Genomic DNA, 22,524 nt, shown 5'->3' with positions numbered 1-22,524 from the left:
ATATTATTAACATTTAAAAAAAATTGTTTTCTGTTTGAATATATTTTAAAATGTAATTTATTCCTGTGATCAAAGCTGAATTTTCCGCATCACTCTTACAGTCTTCAGTGTCACATGATCCTTCAGAAATCTTTCTGATATGATGATTTGTTGCTCGAGAAACATTTCAGATTTTTATCAATGTTGAAAACGTTTTTTGCTGCTTAATATATTTTTGCGGAAACTACTAAAAAGTTTGGGGTACGAAATTATTTTAATGTTCGCTGTGATCATACATAGACATAGCCAAATCGCTTTAGGAATGAGATCGCGTGGATGCTTGAATCGAGACCGTGAACTTTTAACGATTAATCGTGCAGCTCTATAGTGACGTACGAATTTGTACGATTTGAATTGTACGAATTTATGTGATTTTTAAAAAAAAAAGTCACCTAGGACCACCCCTAAACTCACCCATCACTGAACAAAATCTGAGGTAGGCCTTGTACAAATTTGAATGAATTAGTCACCTCGTAAAATACTTACGAATTGCTGTGAGATTGCGTTGGTGAAGAAGACCTTACTCCAGCGAATCTAAATATCACAGCTGTGCAAAACGTGATTATTAAACTTTTCCTTATGACACAACAGAGATGGAGGGATGTTGTGCTGAAGTTGCAAGGTTTTCCAGGAGTCCTAATTAATTATGCAAGATGGGTCTAATTATGATGCAGTGAATGGATACATGGCAGAAGGTGCAAGGCAGCGAGGCTTAGAGATTTGCATGCTAAGTGGGTGGGGGAGTGACTAATGCATGTTAATGTGTGCCTGGCCGATGTGCTTTCATTTCCCTGCTTGCAGCTGTGCTCTATGATTTCATCAAGGACTAAAAAGTTTATCATAGTTAAAGTGAAAAGAATGGTACGCGAGGCACGAAACAGCACGCAAGACCTCGACAAGTGTGTTGTAAGATACTGTAAGAAAGGGAGAGGGTTGGAGGACAGTGGTTCAGATGCAGTGTTTATACAGTGTCATTTGTTTAAAGTCTAGATCAAATGGTAAAACTTTAGGCAACTAGTTGGTCAGTCTTAGTTCAACTGTATCCACATGTTTTTTGGGGTTCATGCAACAAAAAAGTTTTTTTTTTTTAGGTTGTTATTGCTTAGCGTTGCCAAATTGTTATGGAATGTAAATTGTACATACATACAGGAGCATAAAAGTACTTAAGGGAAAAGATGGGATCTGTGTCAAAAGATAGAAGTTAGATCTGCTTCATGATGACCTGTGAAATATATACTTTGTACTTTGAAGGTCTTGATAAGTTTAAAGGAACACTCCACCGTTTTTTGAAATAGGGCTTATTCACCTTCTTTCCTACATTTAGATAGGTGGGCAAATGCATTTTTGTCTCAGTGCATGCATTGTTTTAGTTTGACAGGGTCGGCGTGAGCTTAGCTTAGCATAATGAATGGAATCCTTTGTTGCCAGCTAGCATGTCCTGAGTAAAAGTGATATAAAAATAAAAAAAAACCTACCTAATTACTTCTTGTGGCCTGCGTATTCACAACGAGTACAAATAGCGATGCAGATTAACACTAGGCGATTTCCTATGTAGATTTTGACTTGGGACTATATTAGGGGGAAGCACAGGCGAAGCACTGCTACTTGGGTGCAGAGATATCACGCCCAAGTAGCAGTGCTTCGCCTGTGCTTCCCCCTAATATAGTCCTTAATATATAAGTCAATATCTGCCTAGGAAATCGCCTAGTGTTAATCTGCATCGCTATTTGTACTTGTTGTGAATACGCAGGCCACAAGAAGTAATTAGGTAGGGTTTTTTTATTTTTTTATATCACTTTTATTCAGGACATGCTAGCTGGCAACAAAGGATTCCATTCATTATGCTAAGCTAAGCTCACGCCGACCCTGTCAAACTAAAACAATGCATGCACTGAGACAAAAATGCATTTGCCCACCTAAATGTGGGAAAGAAGGTGAATAAGCCCTATTTCAAAAAACAGTGGAGTGTTCCTTTAAATGTAGTAATGAAGTGCAATTAGTCATTTACACCTCTGGACACATGTTCATCATCTCACGAATAACAAATTTGATTCAAATTTAGGATTTTTGAGGGATTTAATCCTCATGTTCTGGTCATTTTTACACAGAGAGAATTTTCCTTTTCCCCGAAAATGCTAGTTAATGTTATCGCATTGAACTAAAACGTACTGACTTTGCTCACGCAGTGTATAACAACTTCCCAAAATATATAATAATATATATTTTTTTCTACTTGTGGTGTTCCAGGTCAAAAATGACCACCCTACAAAAATAATTGCTGATGCATGTTATTCCCAAATATTAGACTCAATCTTTTTATCAACTTGTTTTCTTTCAATGAGCACAGGTTTTGTATTTCTTTTGGGAAGTGATTGATCGTAGGCATCGCTGATCTGAGCTTAAACACCCCAGTTTTTGAATGAAAAAAATTAATTCAAAGATGCATAAATGAGGCCTACGATCAATCAGGTCCAAAAAGAAATACAAAACCTGTCTTTTTTTTTTGTATTTTGAACCCTAAAATATGAACCCTAACTATTATTCTTCTGTCAATTCTACGAAATGGTCGAGTGAGAGACAGAGAATTACTTTTGCTTGTGGACTTTACGTTGACTTTGCATTGGAGTACAAAATATGCATCATAGATAAGTAAACAAGAAATGTCTTTAAAATAAAACACTGAAATGTTGCAATGTTGCCGTGAACTGCCCAGGACCAACATAAAATACTCCCTTTTAAAAGTGGATATACTTATTTTTACATATTAATTTATAAGAAAGCTACTAATAGAAGCAGGCCATACAAGTCTCTCCCTCTCCATCTACAGTAATCCTCTTCTTCTTGCTTGGTTTACTGGTTTACAGCTTGGTTTTTGTTTGTTTCCCACAGATTTTTCTTGAAGTTTTTCCTGAAGTGCAATCAAAATTGTCTGAAAACCGCAGGGAACCCCCGAGACATGAGGAGATTCCAGGTATGGATCATTTATATGTATTTGCAAAATGCTGAAATGTTCTGTTGTCTCTATTGTTGTCTTTATTCCTTTATGCCGAGTTTATTCTTTTCTCTACACTACTAAAAATCATATTCTTAATCAGCATCTTTGTTTTATATCCAGTAAAAATATCCAAACATCCTTAGAGCAAGATATATACATTACAAGGAAATTTGCACAAGAAAAAGTATAAGGATTTGACAGAGAATGTATGTTGAATGTAAGATTGTAAGACAACACAGGCAAAAAACAAACAAAAAAAAACAGCAATTGACAAAAGTCTGCAAATCGAAGAACGCATTATATATGCCATATGTATCTCCGGTACATTTATCTTGTTTTAAAGATATATATACTGGAAAATAAGACAAATAAACCGATGTAAGGTTTTGTTTGCAGTCAAGTGGAGGATAAACTGAGATTGTGAGTTTAATATCTCATGAGAAAAATCCGGAAAGTAGTAGAAGCAGGGATCATCAGGAAGGTGCTTCAGGAAGTTGTCAGGATTTGAGTGATGGGCTCCAGATGGAGGAGGTCAGCTTATGTGACCCAGGAAGTGTTCACTGGGGACCTCCTGCTTTACTTCCTCACACTTGTCTTTCACTACTGGAGCTGCTATCTGACATTTCATCCCTCACTCTTCATTTCCCTGCTGTCCTTCCTCATTCATTTTTTTTTTTTTTTTTGGAGTGAGATTTTTTTTCAGCAGCATTTGCAGAATCCCTCTTATCTATTCCTCTTATGTGTTGTCACGTTGTTTTATCGTCTTCAACTCTACAATCTTTTGTACATGTGTGAGCACTAGGGCTGCACGATATATCGAAATTAAATAACATGGCTTAGTGCTTAGTGCTATTGTCAAGTTGCGCAGGGTTCTAATTCATTAGAAATATATAAGGGCTTCCGGTTATAAAGTTAAGCAATGCATTATACACCTGATATCATGAGATGCATGCGTGGAAATGAACACAGTGCCGAGCTTCAATCTGAAACCAGCAGCACATGTTTGTATTTGCCAGCAACTCGTCTAAATAAAAGCACGATGGGTTCACGTTGTTGAAATGAAGAAATTAAGATGTAAATATAGCCTAAGTATTGTCATTTTACATGAAATAAATTATAGTACAATAGTGTTATTACAACATTTTTGTATACATTTTTAAAAAAATAAAAATCACAATAAAATCAAATTATCATTTTATATTGAATTTGACAAAAACAGTGGGGATGCGTACATTTCACTAATAATTACAAAGAAATTGCAAGTAACACATTGAATTAAACATGACATTTTGAAGTAGGAATACGGAAATATTATTATTTATTTATTTTACTCTGGCTTTTTTATTTTTTTATTATTGTTAAGCTCTAAAAGGATTTTTACATTAAAAAGTCTTTAATGTAGATTATTTTAATTTTCTATACAGATGCAAATTCTCACTCACTCACAGAACGATTCATTCTTTCCAAATATAGCTATTCAAGTCATCTGGTGAATATTCCTGTATCTTTTTGAAACCACATTAGTTAGTATGTGGTTTGAAACCTATTTAAAATTGGCTCAGTTTTTGGCTCAGTTTGAATGGTTGCGAGCACATAGGATTCACTCCATAGTTTAAAAGTAAGACTGAGATTTGAATATTGTTTTCTAGAGATAAAGAGAAGAACAGAGAAGGGAAGAATCTGGAGGAAACATGGGGGGGAAAGAGTAAGAGAGTAGATTATAGAGAGAAGAATACAAAAGGAAGAGAAGGAAAAGAACAACTAATTTCAACAATAAAGAGATGGATGTGAGAGGACTGCAATATTCTGTAATTATCACAATTTGTTCTTACACTCTTTTGTAAGGCTGTTATTTGTGTAGGGCTCTTTATTGCAAACGATTCGACAAGTGCTAAAACTACAGATTTTAAATCAACAGTATTAGCCGTTTCTAAAGATAACATTGCGAGGATATCACTGATCGTATTTTGAGAGGAATCAAAAGAAATTGACAGTAAGGTTTTTATGAACTACATAAATCTCCTCCGAACTGTTTTTCTCATCAATATGTCTTTTTTTTCCCATTCCAAACAGGTGGTTCTGTCCACGACGGTCAACGTGGATGGTCCTGTACTAGCCATTTCTGATAATATGTTTGTGCACAACAACTCCAAACACGGACGTCGCGCTCGTAGAATGGATTCAAATGAGACGATGGAGACTAGCATGGAATACGGTGAGATTTAGAAGAAATGCCATTGAGAAAAAGCAAGGGGAGGAAGTTTTCAATCATGAAGTCAGACTCTAAATCTGCTTATTCTGTTGCAAGACAGTGTCTATACGGTCACTTAGGACTTACTGGTGGGCGTTTATCAGTCCTTGCGAGATCATTTCTTGCATTTTTAATCACCTTTTCATTCTCTCTCCACTTCAGCTACTCCCTGTATCAAAGCCATCAGTCCCAGTGAGGGTTGGACGACAGGCGGGGCTATGGTAATTGTGATTGGGGAAAACTTCTTTGACGGTCTGCAAGTTGTGTTCGGGAGCATGTTAGTGTGGAGCGAGGTATGTGTGTCCAAGCCAGCTTTGACTTCTGATGAGGGAAGCTTTTGTAATATTTGAATAATTGGCTCAGTGATTGAGTGCCAAGAATCTGTAACCAAACTTTTCTGTCATTATTCATGCAGCTAATCACTCCTCATGCAATCCGAGTTCAGACTCCTCCTCGACACATTCCAGGGGTTGTAGAAGTGACGCTGTCCTATAAATCCAAGCAGTTCTGTAAAGGAGCTCCAGGGCGCTTCATTTACACAGGTAAATTGTATAATTTGTAAAACAGATACATTAAATATACATTTATACTGGTTATAAAACATACACATAGACATCCGCACTCATGCAGAATTGCATATTTAAAGACAAGTTTATTATGTTAAACCAGTGGTTCCCAACCCTGTTCCTGGAGCCGCCACAACACTGCACTTCTTTAATGTTTCCACCCATTTCAGGTCTTTGAGTCTCTACTAATGAGCTGATGACCTGAATCAGAGGTGTTTGGTTAGGGAGACAAACAAGTGCTGCGTCCCAATTCACCTACTTATACAATGCCTAAAAAAAGTATGTTTTTTTGTGAAGAAAAAGTACATACTTTTGAGTGTGTAGCAGAATAGTAGGCAAGATTTTGGACAGATTGCGTCTTTAACGGGCAGCTCTGTCGCTTAGTTACGCGCATCTGTCACCGTTTAAACTGCCCTGTCAATCATCTTGTCACAGTTAAAATCTGCCCAAATTTGATTTAATTTAATTTCCTACCGAATCTGAGAGAAATGTAGTGGCACGTTGATCTGCCAGTCGTGGGTCTTTTTTATGCGCAGACTCTCCTCATGTGTTTGCATAATGATGCATTTAAAAGTTAATGTATCATTATAAAAGTTTAAATATATAATCTGGATGACATTGAACAAATATATTTTCATCAGGTTAGATACTGATAATTAATCACTCAAACTTTTATCTAAACCTCTCTACTTAACCGTCTCTGGTACATCTGCCATGTTTGTAGTTTTTTAAACACTTTTTATTTGTGTTTGTAGTTCTAATCGAATCCTTATCCAACACGCAATGTGTTGTGGGCAATATTATCCATTAGCGTGTGCACGGATCTGCACTTTGGATTCTAACCGGAAAAAGACCATTTGGGTTTCTTTGTAATACTGATTTCAGCATACTACTATTTGGGACGCACTAATTCTAATTTTGCATACTATTTAGGATGGCTAGCATGCGAATTGGGACGAAGCAAAAATGTGCAGTGTTGGGGGGTTACAGAAGAGGGTTAGGAACCACTGTGTTAAACTACTTTCTTTCTATGTTTGAAGTGCAGAGATAACTAGACGTCATTTGTAAGTTGACTTCCCCAAGCACTGTGGATCGTTTGCACTTTCAGAAAACCAATACATTGCCAGGTTTATTTGAGTGACCCAACATGTCAATCTTCAGGCTTATCCAATCAAAGTTTTGTGTGAAACTCCCTGTTTGCCTGGACAATGGAATATGGTATAATGGGAGTTGGAGTGTTTGGGAAACCTGTTTGGAAACAATCATGGTAATACTAATTCGAAAGTTCACTTTAGACATTCTACTAACTATAAGTAACTTTGCAACTACGTGTCAACTAGCAGTCATTAGAGTATTAGTAGTCTGTCTAATTTCTGCTAACACTTTATTTTGATGGTCCCCCAACAGACATTATACTGACTTTGCAAGTACATGTCAACTTATACTAACCTGAACCCTAACCTAAAAGTCTACTAATACTCTAATGAGAGTTAGCTGACATGTAGCTGCAAAGTTACTAGTTAATTGAATGTCTAAAGTGAACTATCAAAATAAAGTGTAACCACAGTTATTTGCAACTCTTGATTGGTGCCACTTATGAGGAAGAAATTACGTACTTCACCTTTAACAACTGATAAAAGAGGACGAGAGTGGCTATGGATTCATACATAAATCCCTTTCCTGATTCCTTTTCATTAACTACATACAATGGGATTTGTTCAGATATTTTAAAGTAAATAATGGATTCTCACTAAGTATTGTTATCTCTAGCACTGAATGAGCCAACTATTGACTACGGCTTCCAGAGACTTCAAAAGCTGATCCCTCGCCATCCCGGTGACCCCGACAGATTGGCAAAGGTTAGTAAATACTGACGTACATATATGACCGTTAACTCAAACACAGAAGTACACACCAACAGACCCACAGATATGTCATATTTATCTACTCTCTCTGGAACTGATTTTCTATATTTTAGGAAATGTTACTTAAAAGAGCAGCAGACGTTGTTGAGTCTCTCTATGGAAATTCCACCAGCAATCAGGTAACCACTGAATTGCAGTAAATATATGCAGTAGATATAACAATACTGTCTGTGGCATGGAGTGTGTTGAACACATACATTGGGGTCCAAATGCCTGAGATCACTAGTGAACATGCTTCTATTTTGTTTCAAATGACATTATCAGCATAACAATTTGGGTAAAAATGGAACGGAAATTTCAGAAATCCATCAATATTATGTCAAGATCCATATTATCTAGCATGATTTGAACGTGTACTTCAATGGAAGTTAGGAAATCAGGTTAATGTAACAAATCAGCGTATTTGATTTGCAAAGTTTTGAATCCAATGTGGTCTCAGGCTTTTAGAACATTCAAAATAATATACGCACATCTAAGAAATGCATGTTCATAGCAACAAATTAATGTTTTAACAAAATGCCTTCTCAATTTACTGACTCAACTCGTACCGGCAGGTCAAACAAACATAATTGTGTCCTCTTTTCTTCAGTATTACAAGTGGGTGAAGTTTACTATCACGGTATAAAATGCAAAGGAACATACAAAATAAAAAAAACACCACAATTAAAAATAAAATAGAATTTTAAAAATGCTGCTTTCAATCCATACAATCCGACAACATTTCCACTCTGTCTGTCTTTAGTGATCAACATAAAATCACAAAAATGGTTTTGTATCATAATCCAGGTTCGGGCCTAGTGGGGGGTCAGTGTTTACTAAATATAAATATAACACAAATATAGTAAGTCTTCCTCATGTCAAATCAAGTGCTTTAAACAACAGAAATTGTATAAAGTTGTATATAGTAACAGAATTAATGATGCAAACTTCATCAAATGTGATGTAGCAAGCTGTAGCAAAATCATAGTGTCATTATTCAACTCAATTCAATAACTGTGAACAGTTCATTCATTATGAAACATGTTCAATTCAGCTTTATAAGCAGCTCTACTGAAGGCAAGTAAGAGAGGTTTCTGTTCCCTCCTTTAACTTGATCAATTACGATATACCTTAGTGAAGACACAGAATCATTTACTTCCTTAAAATGTGCAGTTACAAGGCGGTGTTGGTCCAGATTTGTAATGCAGATTCTGTGCTGAGCAAGCTTTGTTTTTAAAGATCTTTGGGCCAGGTTTTTATCAAAAAATAAATACAAATTGTGTTTGTTTGACCTGATGAAGACCCTTTTCAGGTCGGTAAACTGGAACTGTTGGCAGTCTTAGTCTTAGTCTCCTGTTTATATTGAGAGAAATGAAGTGATGTCACCCAATAGGTTTCCCTGTCGTGTAAAACTTGTCTGTGATATTGTGCCGTTGCAGGACATGTTGCTGAAACGGGCTGCAGATATAGCCGAGGCTCTTTACAGCGTGCCGCGACCTCACAGTCAGCTGCAGGCCATGCCGAGTTCCCCTGTCCATGGCAGTGTCATGGGGCTCAACTCCTATCCCACACAGCTGGGTGTAAGCATTGGGGAACACGGGCAAAACAGTAGCCAAGGTGAGGATCTGAAGACATTTACCCTAAGATTCAGTCTTATAGACTCAGTGTTATAGATGACCTAGATGTCAATAACACTCATCTCTGCACATTTATAGAGCACTGACATATTTTTGTAGGCCAACCCAGAAGTTAGGATCACACTGATTACCTCAACAAAAACCCAATAGGATTTGTCTTTTCAATGATCGCAAAAAATAAGCTCTGTGATCAACAACAGTTTATGATACTTACGTGTTTTGTCCATTAAGATAATTTCAACAAATGAACACAACTTTTATGAATTTTGAAGTCACTTTCCATCTTTATTTAACCTTCTAGTGCTGCTCGTGTGGCTGTCATAAATGCCTTTTTTTTATTTTTATAAAATGAATGAATCGATAATGTTTTTATCGAATGTTTTGTATTTTAGGGGATTTTATGGAACTAAATTATATTTATGCAGTAGTTATATAATCCATTTCACTTTATGAGCATAGACCTGAAAATGTAAATAATGTTAATAAATCTTGAATGCTTTGGAGCACAGAATAGTTAGGTCTCTATTTAAAGAAGACATAAGTTTTAAAGAAGTTTTTTTTTTTTTTTAAGTGACTTTAAAAAAAGTTATTAAAGTGAAAGTTTATTGTTATGAAAAATTCACAAAAATACTATTTAAATTTTTACATGAAGTATATATTTTCCAACTTTTAAACACACCGAAAAAATTTAAGCCATAAATCTAAACAAGTTGTGTTCCAAATCTGACGTTGATATCTCAAAAAATGAACTTTCAGTAAGAATTTGTGCGCAGTACCAAACACGTCCACTAGATGAAATTAGTTTCCCAATCATTCATGACATTTAACCTTTTTGAGTCATGTCTGTTTTTGTGTGTGTGTGTGTGTGTGTGTGTGTGTGTGTGTGTGTGTGTGTGTGTGTGTGTGTGTGTGTGTGTGTGTGTGTGTGTGTGTGTGTGTGTGTGTGAGTGTGTTCACATAGAATCTTTACCAAGTTTCGTACCATTCAGATTAAATAAAATATATTTAAAAGAAAAAGATGTAAAACCGCACCAGAGGTTTTAAAGCATTTTGTAAGAGATTGATTATAGTTTTGTTGATTAACTGAGTAAAGTATTGTGATTTCTCTTACTTTTATTCAAGGTTACAGTCGCAGTTTGTCTCCACGTGGCTACCCATCAGCATCGACCCCTCAGCAGTCGGGTTATGGGTCCAACGGGGGCATGAGTTACGGGGCGGTGCCCATGAGCAGTCTGGGTGTTTCAGGGTCACCTGGCTTTAACAGTGCTTCCCCAAACAGCTCTCCTTATGCTAGTGAGTTTCAGATTTCCCTTTTCACCTTCTTTTTAATAATCCTCCTGCTGGAAATACAGTGATTTTAGACAGTCAGATAAAATGTTGGTATAATCGAAGCAACTTTTTTTTTTCTCCAGTAATGCCATCTAGCCCCACTGTACCAGGCTCCAGCTCCTCATCCTCCCTCTTGCCCTTCTCATCTTTCCCATCCTCTACCAAACAAAAAAGTGCCTTTGCTCCAGTCCTGAGACCACAGGGTTCACCGTCACCCGTTTGCCAATCTTCAGGAGGCACCAGCTTTAGAGGTATACCTAAACTACAGTTATGAGACCAAATCAACAGATCTGCTTTTTAAGTTTTACAAACATGTTTTTTTCCCCAAGGTACACTCTTAAAAATAAAGCTTCTACTCTGTACTCTACTCTGAAGTAGGAGTTAATTTAGTCCCTCCAAAAGGAGTAAAATTGTTCCCAGTTCCTGCGGTGTTAACACGCCAAAAAGATTTATACTTCCACCAACAGTTATAGACCCTATACTGGTGCGGAAGACCCTATTGGCATCAATGGTTCCATGAAGAGCCTTTAACAGTCATTGAACCTTTTCATTGCACAAAAGATTATTTATAGTGGAAAAAGGTTATTAAAATGTTCTTTACTCTTAGCAAAAAAAATGGCTCTATTAAGAACTGATCACGGAAAGGTTCTTACGGAAACCAGTGTCAGAGTTTCTTCATATTGTGACATAAGCAAAATAACCTTGTATGACCAACACTGCTACTTTTCAGGAAATGGATGATTTAAAAAATAAAAATAAACACTGTGTTATCAAAGTTGATATTGTGGCTTTATATATGATCATATACTTGCATGAGTCATTATATTATCAACACTTTACCAAAATCAAGCTCAAATGAAGTTACAAAGGTTTTGACCAGCGAATGTCGTGTATTTTTAAGGTTATGAAGTTTATTGTAGCAATGTGGGCACCCAGTTTTTTCTGTCATTTGGCCAAAAAGAAGCTGCTACGCACAGGCTATTGAAGACAGTATTGGCTATGACTCAACGACAAATCCTAGTCTTAGACACTCTTCTCCGCGCCTCAAATACATAGAACATTAGTCTTTATATATATATATATATATATATATATGTATATATATATATATATATATATATATATGTAGTGTTTCTTGAGTAAAGAAAATGCTGTACATATTCAAACAACCAGTTCTTTGTTTTCCTTTGCATTGCAAACAAGCAGAGATGCTCCACCAAAATGTGTGTGTCTCTTCATTCACTATAGAGGCGGGTGGAGTTATGAGGTTTAGGAGCCAGATTTACTAAACAGGGCTAATGAGCGTGAGAACGCAATTCCAAAGTAGCGGCGATGGGAGTGGAAAGTCCTGCGCGTGATCTACTAATGACGCAAGTTAAAGAACACAGACGCAGCCGGATCATTTCTATAATGACCAGTTCAATCTACCGAGAGCAGTGCGAATTAGCGTCTGGTTTAAGACATGCTTTTTTGGGGTAAATAATGGCACGAATACCAGTAAATTGACGAGCGCAAATCGTGCATTAGTAAATCGTGTTGCGTGACTCATTTAAATACTCTCCTCCCATACATTTTACAACTGAAAGGGAAACTCCTACAAATGCATATGCAATAAGTCCAGCCACAAAATTAACCCTGTCCACGCCTTTTCAGCGCTAATGTTTAATATTCAACTATATGTCTTCAGTAAATCATGACAGTAGTTTTTAAAGGGATACTCCACTTTTTTTGGAAATAGGCTCATTTTACAACTCCCCCAGAGTTAAACAGTTGAGTTTTACCGTTTTCGAATCCATTCAGCCGATCTCCGGGTCTGGCGGTACCACTTTTAGCTTAGCATAATGAATTGAACTGGACAAGACCATTATATCATGCGTCATATCATTACCTGCTTCACCCATGGTACGGCAGCAAAGTTTCTTGATTATTACGCAGGAATGAGAGTATAGTTCCTGGCCATATCAGCCTAGAAAATTGCAACTTTACATTTTCCGTCGGTCTTAGTACACGATGTAACTACAGAAGAGTCAAGTTTTAAATAGGAAAAATATCGAAACTCTTTGTTCATTTTTTTGAGAGAGATGCTAATGGTCTTGTCCAGTTCAATTCATTATGCTAAGCTATGCTAAAAGTGGGACCGCCAGACCCGGAGATCGGCTGAATGGATTCGAAAACGGTAAAACTCAACTGTTTAACTCTGGGGGAGTTGTAAAATGAGCCTATTTCCAAGAAAAGTGGAGTATCCCTTTAACGTCAAAATTGCACTGGTGCAAGCTGTCAGTAAATCTGGCCCTAAATGTCAAAAATAAGTTTAAAATGCTATCTGTCAAAAGTAACTTATTTCTTGCTACCAGTATACAGGAACTGTGCAGGCATAGCGAATGAATTGTTTATTTAATCATATATTTGATATAGCTGCATGTTACTGCCATAATGGAATAACTTTTTTTTTTTTTTTAGCAATGACAGGTCTCGTGGTTCCTCCGATGTAGAGGACGAGTCTCTTCCAGTCCTCAGCGTTACAGCCCGTGGCCAGACCTGGACTGTCTCTTTCAAGCCACACTGAACAACAGCTGTCATGAAGAATGAAAGACAACAAGGACATATTTTAAACACTTTTGGGAACCTTCTTGAGAGATATCCACTCTATGCACACGTTTTGCCTCTGATTGTGAAGGGATGGTGTTACTTAAAGGTTCTTCCACCCACAAAATGCCAAAAGAGCTATAATTTGAGAACATGAGACTTGAGACTGTTACACATTTTTAGCCGTGTGCTCTCCACAGACACACTTCACCGCAGTAGATGCCAGTATGGGATGTCAATTGTGTCAAAACTCAGTCTTTTTTTTTAATATACTGATAGATACACATCCCTAAACTGAAATTGTGTTTTTAAAAGTATATATATTTATCAGGATTTTCATTTAGAGAAACAGAAAGTGTTTATTTAGGTTTAGGTTTATGAACTGATTACCTCATATATTGACTTATTTAATGACAAAAAAAACTATATAAGTTATATTTTTAGGTTAAGTACTAATATAAGGAACCATGATTGTATTTGCTATTATTTGGTATTGCTATGTATTTGTTTTTCTGTAAACATTTTTATAGGTTGTCATATTGCTATTGATATTAAAATAGTGACTGTAGATTTTTACATGTAAAAGTTTTGTTGTTAAATATATAGATGATATTTTAATTCTTTTTCCAACTTATTTATAAACATGTTTTCACATTTGTATCCCTTTCAAAATATTTCTGACATGCACTAAAATAACAGATTTACTCATGGCGTTATTTCTCTTCCACATGACCAGTCATTCCTTTCTTATTCCTTTTAGTAATCATTAAAGAGTTTATTTTTTCATTTTTTATGTTATTCCAAACAAACCAAAGGCAGGGTTGTAATTATGGAGTTTTTTTTATTTTTTATAGACATATTAATCTGTGTTATCAGGTGAAAAATATAGTTTTTGTTTTTAATCATTTGATGTTTCTGCCTATAGAACTAATACAGTATTGCTCTTCTCTTTTCCCCCACTCTTCCTCAGTGAGTTTTGTCATTAGCACTGGTAAACAGGATCATTTTGACCACCAAATTAATGTTATGCATGAAAAGAACATCTGTTTAATTAGTGCAATGAACAAATTGATATGTGCGCTTAACATATTCTACCCGATTGTATTTACAGCACTCAGACATCTGTTTTGATAAAAAAAAATACTCACCAAACAGTGAATATGATCAAATTATTTGAGATGCAGAAAGTACATTTGTAATGCTTTTTTCTCATTCTCATGAACAGTGAGTAAAAATGGCGATTTGAATAAATCCAGCCATTCTGCCCTTTCCTCACAGGATATGTTGAGTTAATCTCACTAATTCATGGCCAACAACCTGCATAAATACATAATATGTAAAATGCATGTGTGCGTTCGTTAAGTTCTGCTGTGATACCTACTGAGCTACAGATTTATTTTGGACAAAGAGGGTTAAATAGGGGTAAAGCTAAAGCTTTTTTTTTCTTTTTGTTTTAGCTCAAGGCCGTTTGCTACATTTTGACAAATCCTTTTTGAGGTACATTATAACTCTTCCAGATTCACGCCTCCTCTCTGAGTCCCCTGGGTGTCAATGGCAGATGGAACACACAGAAAGAGTCCCTTGTGTGTTTCTCCAAACATAACAGAACGTCTCTCTCACGCACACATGCATTCAGTACATTTTAGCCACATGTCCACTTTCACATAGATTTGTAGTGCATGCACTTGGCATAAGATATTTTATATACTCACATGCTTCCAAAGACTGTCTGAACTTGTGGCATCAAGAAACCAATCATTTATAATATGATAAAACGTTTTTATTTTTATTTTTACTTGCTATATATGTATTACTGAAAAAACTGGTCACCATCATGATCAAATATCAAGAGAATAGTGTGAATTCTAAAAGTATGATATAGGATTTAAAAACTAATGATCATTTTCTTAAGAGAGTTTCTCAGTTTTCTCATTTTGCCTTTTATCTCTGCTATCCACCTTATTTTTCACAGCCGTTTGTAAATTGATCTGCTTCCAGGTAGCCTTTTTTTAAACTACAAAACAGTGTGTTATGCTGCTTGATATTGCATGTAATACCATGCATGTTGTACCATTGAATGTATTATTTTAAGTATAACACACTTGTTTGTGGCGCAAATAGTTTAGCTTCCAAATAAAAAAAATGAGGTGCGACAGTACACAATTAAATACATAATTACCATATAGCAGTTAATGTGTAATAACTGTCAAAATCCAAAACATAAGAAAAACATAACACAACCATAACCTACAACATGCAGTATAGCCTAATTGCTGTCAACAAAATGTAAACTCTAGAGAAAGAAGATGGAGATAGAAACACACACACACACACACACACACACACACACACACACACACACACACACACACGCACACACACACAAAAAGCTAGGAATTAAGATGTCTGAATGCAATATATCTAACTGGATACAAAAAATGAAATAACTTTATAGGGAAAAAATAAATAGTGTCAGATATCTGAAATATGAGACGATTTAAAGAGTTCAATTTAGGTGAATGTCTTAATTATGCTGAGACGGTTGCTGGTTGAATGACAAATTAAACAAATCTGACAGATGGACAGCACACAATACCCAGCAATGGGGGGGTCCTCTGGATAATTGTGTTGGAGTCAGTTGGGTCATCAATCACCCTGAGCTGTAAAGCAGCGTTCAGTCCATGGCACTGGTGTAAAAGCATGCTTGATGTCATGTAATATATATGTTTAATTCACCATTCACAGATGAGCACTGCAGCCTATGCGTGACAGAAGAGGAAGATGGCAGTTTGAAGAGTGATTGTTGGTCTCGTTTGGGTGTTTATAGGCTCAATAGCCAAATTTGAAATTATCAAAAGTCTAAAAATAGCTTCCTAAAAGCATTAGCAAAAAAATGTATAATAATAATAATTATGTCTTCTGGACATCAAAGGCTCATGCTTATATATCTGTCATTCATGTTTTCCATATATATATATAAATTACTGAAAATATTGTAGAGGATTCCATCAATAAAAACAAAACCTGCTATAGTTTAAATGTATGTGTGATTAAATATGCAAAGCCCATATATGATGATTATTCATTAATTAATTGGGGTTGCGGATGTTCTCTCTCATGCATTAATTACATCGGCATTAGCATATCAATTAGATGAATCAGAGATCATGTAATTAAAGCCGGAGTAGGAGCACCTGCTGCCTCTGTTTATGTTTGTGTATGTGATATCATGGCTTTGGCTGAGATACACTTGTCAATCAATTGCCTCTTTATTCTGTTTGCCTCTGATGGAATGTTTCACATTTAGATATTTTTCGAACATTTCTCTTTTTTTACATTTTAAGTAGAAAAATCTATTAAATTGAATTAAAATAACTAGTAGCCTAATTATCATGTGATTTGCATGGTATGCAACATCGTTTCACTAAAGAACACATCTTAATTAGAGGAAGGGTTTTCCCCTCAAATATCTAATAAAATCTAAAATCCATCAGCAGTTGATCAGCAGTCCTCTTGAATCGGTCCGCTTGCTCAAACTACTCATGGCTTTTGAGATGGGTCCATCTGCTGGCCACATGATGTCCCAACAACTCTGATTGGCTCCTTGCTTGCAGTTTCAGCTACATAACACATAAGTGTATTTTATTATGCAACAACTTCAAAAACTACATTTTATACTCCATGAATCTTAAAGGGATACTCCACTTTTTTTGGAAATAGGCTCATTTTACAACTCCCCCAGAGTTAAACAGTTGAGTTTTATCATTTTGGAATCCATTCAGCCGATCTCCGGGTCTGGCGGTCCCACTTTTAGCATAGCTTAGCATAATGAATTGAACTGGACAAGACCATTAGTATCTCTCTCAAAAAAATTAACAAAGAGTTTTGATATTTTTCCTATTTAAAACTTGACTCTTCTGTAGTTACATCGTGTACTAAGACCGACGGAAAATGTAAAGTTGCGATTTTCTAGGCTGATATGGCTAGGAACTATACTCTCATTCCTGCGTAATAATCAAGAAACTTTGCTGCAGTACCATGAGTCCAGCAGGCGTAATGCCGCCTGATAATAGGCTACCAAGCTGGGGACTATTATCAGGCACTGCGTCAGATCATTACGCCTGCTGGACTCATGGTACGGCAGCAAAGTTTCTTGATTATTACGCAGGAATGAGAGTATAGTTCCTAGCCATATCAGCCTAGAAAATCGCAACTTTACATTTTCCGTCGGTCTTAGTACACGATGGACAATCAGAGACCATGAAGTCAAACCAGCTGAAGAACAGGGCCCACCACGCCTGGCAGAGGTCAGCCGGTGACAGATATTCCAGGTGGTCAGTAATGATGAGGACAGGATGACAGGGACCCTCCACTCCTTGAGTGCCAGCTTGATTGCAAGGAGTTCCCGGTTGCCAATTTCATAGTTCTGCTCCACCAGGGAAACTTCCCAGGGAGAAGACGGCACAGGTGTCCAGACGTCCTGTTTTTCCCGGGACAGTCCCGTCTTCCAGCTCTATTTTTAGTCTCCTGACTTATCATGAAAAAAAATAAAAATAAGTTCCCCTCGTGAATTAGCATGTTGCTAGCATGTTTTATCACATTGCTAGCATAAATTAGCATGTTTTAACACATTGCTAACATGATTTAGCGCGTTGCTAGCATGAATTAGCAGGTTTTAACCATAGACTGTAAAAGAGCCTTTTTGAAGAGCCTTTTTGAAGCCCAAAGTGTGCGAAGCCGGCTGTCGCCATCTTGGCAGTGTGTTACCGCATGTCACTCCCGGATAACCGAAAATGGGCAAAGAGGCGGGATTAGCTGAGGTGACGTGATCCTAAAAGACAGCAGACACATGGCTAGTAGTGACAGCAGAGACAATCCACCTGTCACTCAAGTGGCCACGCCCTTAATTATGTAAAACTTTAAGGCTTAATATAATTTAAATGGATGAGTTATTAAAAAAATCCCCCTCACCCTCACCCCCCTCACAGTTGTCATGAAGGGCAAAATTAGCTATTGCCTAGACCAAACCCACTTTTTGTACCTGGCTGTTTTCTGCTGTAAATTTGGGCATTTTAACATGAGAGGTCAATGGGATTTACTCTCTTTTAGAGCCTGTCTCTAGCAGCCAGTCGATGAATTGCAGTTCAAGTCACTTTCATGTTGGATTCAAGAGAGAGACCGGAAGGTTGCCGATTGGTTTTAACACATTGCTGACATTAATTATCATGTTGCTAGCATGATTTAACATGTTTCTAGAATGATTTAGCATGTTGCTAACATGTCCTAAGCTAGTTGCTAGGCTTTGCCAGTTACATATAAATAGTGGATGAAGCTTATACTCTATTACAGTTATTGTAGGCTATTAAAGTTTTGACCTCCTCAATGAAAGCGTATGGGACTTTTATGATTTTAACATTTTAACATGTAAATGAACATTTGTGGAGATCGCTTTGCCATTGCTCACAGAGTCAGTAATTTTTTTCTGTGACGCAAAGTTGCAAATCTGATAAAGTGCATGAATTTGAAGACCTTTTTGCATACAATTTTGTTGTTTATAGCCATAGTTTTGGGTCAGCTGACTGCACTGCAAAATTGATCAAGAAGGCTATGATCCAAAATGTTCTTCTGCTCGCATCAAATCTGAGGCTATATATAGATAGATAGATAGATAGATAGATAGATAGATAGATAGATATTAGTGTGTAAATACTTTTCAAATGTCAAGGGCTCTGATGGATAGAGGTTTGATTGAACATCAACAAAGATAGGCTACTGGTAGTAGAGAAGGAGGAGTGGCCAGTAACATCTCTGCTTATTGAACACAAAAATAAAACACGGACACAATGAATCAACAACAAACGCAGAGTCACTCTCAGGTTTCTCTTGTCGCTGGCAGACAGCAGGTTTTTTGATGACACCTGTTAGTCTCAGTTACACACAGGTGTTCCCTTACCTCACACATCTCTCTCTCTCTCTCTCTCTCTCTCTCAATCTCTCTCTCTCTCTCTCCCTCTCTCTCCATCCTCAGACCGCGCCCTGTAAAATGCTCAATGTGGACTATGATTTACTATAAACGTATCTAGAAATGAGTGCTTATGAAAAAATATGGCAGCAAGCAGGCAGTATAATTCCAGGAGGTCACGTGCCACCTGAGCAATTATTATTAAGATAATTATGATAACACTAACGGATATAATACTAACCTCCTTGTATGGGAAAGAGGAAAATGAAAGCTCTCACCCGAGAAGAGAATTGACATCTGATAGAAAGATCAATGCTTTTAAACTACATATCTCCAATTTTGCATTTCAAATAAAAATTTTTAAATAATGAAAAATCCCAGCTGTTATTATTACTTCCAGTTCATTTGTCAAACTGGAACCCTCTATATTCCATATTCTTGCTTTTACAAAAAAAAATATTAAAGAATGCAAAATCTGTCTACGTACAAAGAAAAAAAAGAAAGAAAAAAAACAGCCAATGGCGTTGGAGGTGTGGCATTTATTGTTAGATGTAAGGAGAGATGTTGTGTTAGAGGTGTAAAATATCGGAGATATTTGGTTGCAATGTGTGGAGCAAACATGAATATTCATGAGTTTCCTGTTTCATGCAGTTACCATGAAATCAAAATGTACACTTCTGATTTTTTATAGAATAATGCAGTTATTATTATAAATTAATTATCAGTGCACATTATATTTTTTTAAACACAAGCCCTCATAATTTTTTATCAAAATAACTTCCCCCTTCCTCTTGCAACAACATCTCTTCTCTGATGATGTTTGCACCGGAGCAGAAGAGGGACAGGAACCTCTTCCCTCAGAAACCTGCAGAGACAATGATCCAATCAGCTCCCAATGGACATAATCAAATTCCACCCTATGATAATTTTTTTCTCTCATTCAAGAAGCCTTTTCACTCAGATATTCGTCACAATAGAGAAAGAAAAAGAGTTGGTAAATCATTTCAAAAGGCATTAATTTCCCAGACAGTTTAGATTAAGCCAGGATTAGTCCTTAGTTTAATTATAGGGCATTTAGCAGCTTTTATAAATGTGCCTTAAAAACATTACAGCTGTGCATCTTGAGACAAAACAATGGCACTGACATATTTTTAGACAATTCAGTGCAAGTTGCTTTCAGTTAAAACAGCTCAAACATGCATTTTAGTCTGGGACTAGGCTTACGCCTGGTCTGTGAAACCGGACATTAATGTTTTAACCGTGAACAGGAGCACCCTGTTGCCATCTTTTTTTCCTTTTCTTTCTTTCTTTCTTTCTTTTTTTTCTTTTTTTTTTGTCATTTTAGAGACAAAAAAACACCTGATGCAATGTGGATCAGATCAGTTTGACACAAAGTGATTGAACTATTATTGTGTTGGTCAATTTGTGAAGTAAGCAACCATGCAGTAGCCTACTTTTCACTTTTAGTTCTATTCTACAATAATAATTAAACAATTAAATAATAATAATGCGTCATATAGTAATTATGCACATTTATTGTAAATGTCAAAGATAAAAAATACTCAATAGAGTCGTGTTTTTTTTTTTCGTGCTAAATAAAGAGAACAACTGATAAACAACTGATAAAGCTGTTGTTAATGTTAAAATGTTAATGTTGTTGAATGTTAAAGATTCATTCTCAAATGAGAAAACATGAGACATTAATTTGGAACAAATCATTTGGAATTTACATACATATTTAAAAACAATTAGTCTTATAATACTGGACAAATGAAAATTGCTCCAAAACTTGTTATATCGGTTATATTGTTGGAAATGGTCATTATTACATACATAACTCATCACCTCCCATTAAGTTCTTAAAAAAAAGGTTGCAAAGAAAATGTTGAGGTGAGGATCTATTCACAATGGTAATTTTTTTAATCAAAAACAAAAGACTAAGGCACTCAGGAGAACCAGGAAACAACAAACAGGAATAAAACACCAAACACGATGAGATCAGGCCAAGAACCAAACAGGTTCACCTATGTATATAGGCCTATTATATATATATATATATATGGGAGAAAACAACGTGGGATTAAACAAGGAACAGGTGGGACTAACCAATTAACAAACCAGTAACCATGGAAACAGATGAAATTGGGACTAAACACAGGATGAAACTGAACTCAAAGTAGAAAAACACAAACAAGATGAGCCATAACCCCCTTTATTGGAACGCAGTCAACGTCATTCCAAGCTATGACATCCCTCCGTCCTCCGAGGTAATCAGCATTAAATCCAGTACAGACAGGCCAATAAGCTCTGGCTCCAGGACGGACTGGGCCTCTGTCAGACAAGCGCACATACACTGGTTCAGGGTCTATGATGAGCATGACGAGGGCCGGGGACTCGGGGAGGTCTCTGGAAGCACATCCAGGACAGACAGCGGGAGGTTGAGATTCTTCTTCACCTCACCCACTGTATGGTGCTGAAGTGCCCACTCTGTGTACTCACAGAAGGTCCCTGGAGGACCAGTCCCAAGCAGAGGAGATTTTGTATGTGCATTTAATCCAGCATGGAAAAATACTCGGAGGTAGTCGTCTGGGTGATGCACACGCGATCAGGCCTAAAAACTCACGTGTTCCTCAAGGGGACGAATCCCCTGAGTGAGGAGGATCTGCACTGCTGCTAGATCCATAAACATCTCTTCTTCTGTCACAAGGTGGTTGCAAAGACAGAATTAAGGCCAGGGTCTATAAACTAAACACAGGAGATGAAACTGAACTCAAAGTAGTAAAAAAAAAGAAGAAAAAAAAAGATGTGACACATTCAGAGGATGTTATGTTTACACATGAGTGCAATGCTGGACTCATATTCATATAAGACATGAGAAATTCAGGTCTCCCCCAATTATTTTGGGAATAAACAAATAAAATGCAAGTATAGATTAAACATTTGTATAAATGCCCCACATAAACTGCCTGGTTGAAAGCTGTCATACACTTGTTATTGTGAGGTATAAATTTGCAGATGCTACTTACCTGCAATATTTATAAATTGTATAACATAAATAATGTTTAGTGCAGTATATTTGCTTTAAAATAAGTTAAACTTCTATAACTTTAACTTGACAATTAAAGGGGCTATATGCAAGAACTTTCATGTATTCATCGCTTTTTTGTTTTGTTTTGTTTTTTGAAAAGCCTAAATTCAATCTGTTCATCATATAAAGCGATCGTGTCTCTTCAGAAAATTTGGACTAAACTGCTC

At 36.5% G+C, this 22,524-nt stretch overlaps 1 protein-coding gene across 2 annotated transcripts in view; it reads left to right on the top strand.

The window, feature by feature from the left end:
• The window catches only part of ebf2 (EBF transcription factor 2), a 28,712-nt gene extending 15,100 nt beyond the window's left edge, over nt 1-13,612 (top strand). For both annotated transcript variants that reach the window (XM_082170971.1, XM_082170970.1), the window contains exons 7-16: nt 2,929-3,010; nt 5,108-5,249; nt 5,448-5,578; nt 5,701-5,827; nt 7,622-7,710; nt 7,830-7,895; nt 9,195-9,372; nt 10,515-10,685; nt 10,805-10,972; nt 13,182-13,612. In XM_082170971.1, the coding sequence (XP_082027097.1) occupies nt 2,929-3,010; nt 5,108-5,249; nt 5,448-5,578; nt 5,701-5,827; nt 7,622-7,710; nt 7,830-7,895; nt 9,195-9,372; nt 10,515-10,685; nt 10,805-10,972; nt 13,182-13,213 (1,186 nt within the window). In that variant the 3' untranslated portion in view covers nt 13,214-13,612. The remainder of the gene's footprint in view (nt 1-2,928; nt 3,011-5,107; nt 5,250-5,447; nt 5,579-5,700; nt 5,828-7,621; nt 7,711-7,829; nt 7,896-9,194; nt 9,373-10,514; nt 10,686-10,804; nt 10,973-13,181) is intronic.
• The last annotated feature ends 8,912 nt before the right edge of the window (nt 13,613-22,524 follow it).

The sequence above is a fragment of the Leuciscus leuciscus genome (assembly GCF_965113295.1).
Source record: "Leuciscus leuciscus genome assembly, chromosome: 5".
Lineage (NCBI taxonomy): Eukaryota > Metazoa > Chordata > Actinopteri > Cypriniformes > Leuciscidae > Leuciscus > Leuciscus leuciscus.
This window is presented reverse-complemented; position numbering and strand designations above follow the sequence as displayed.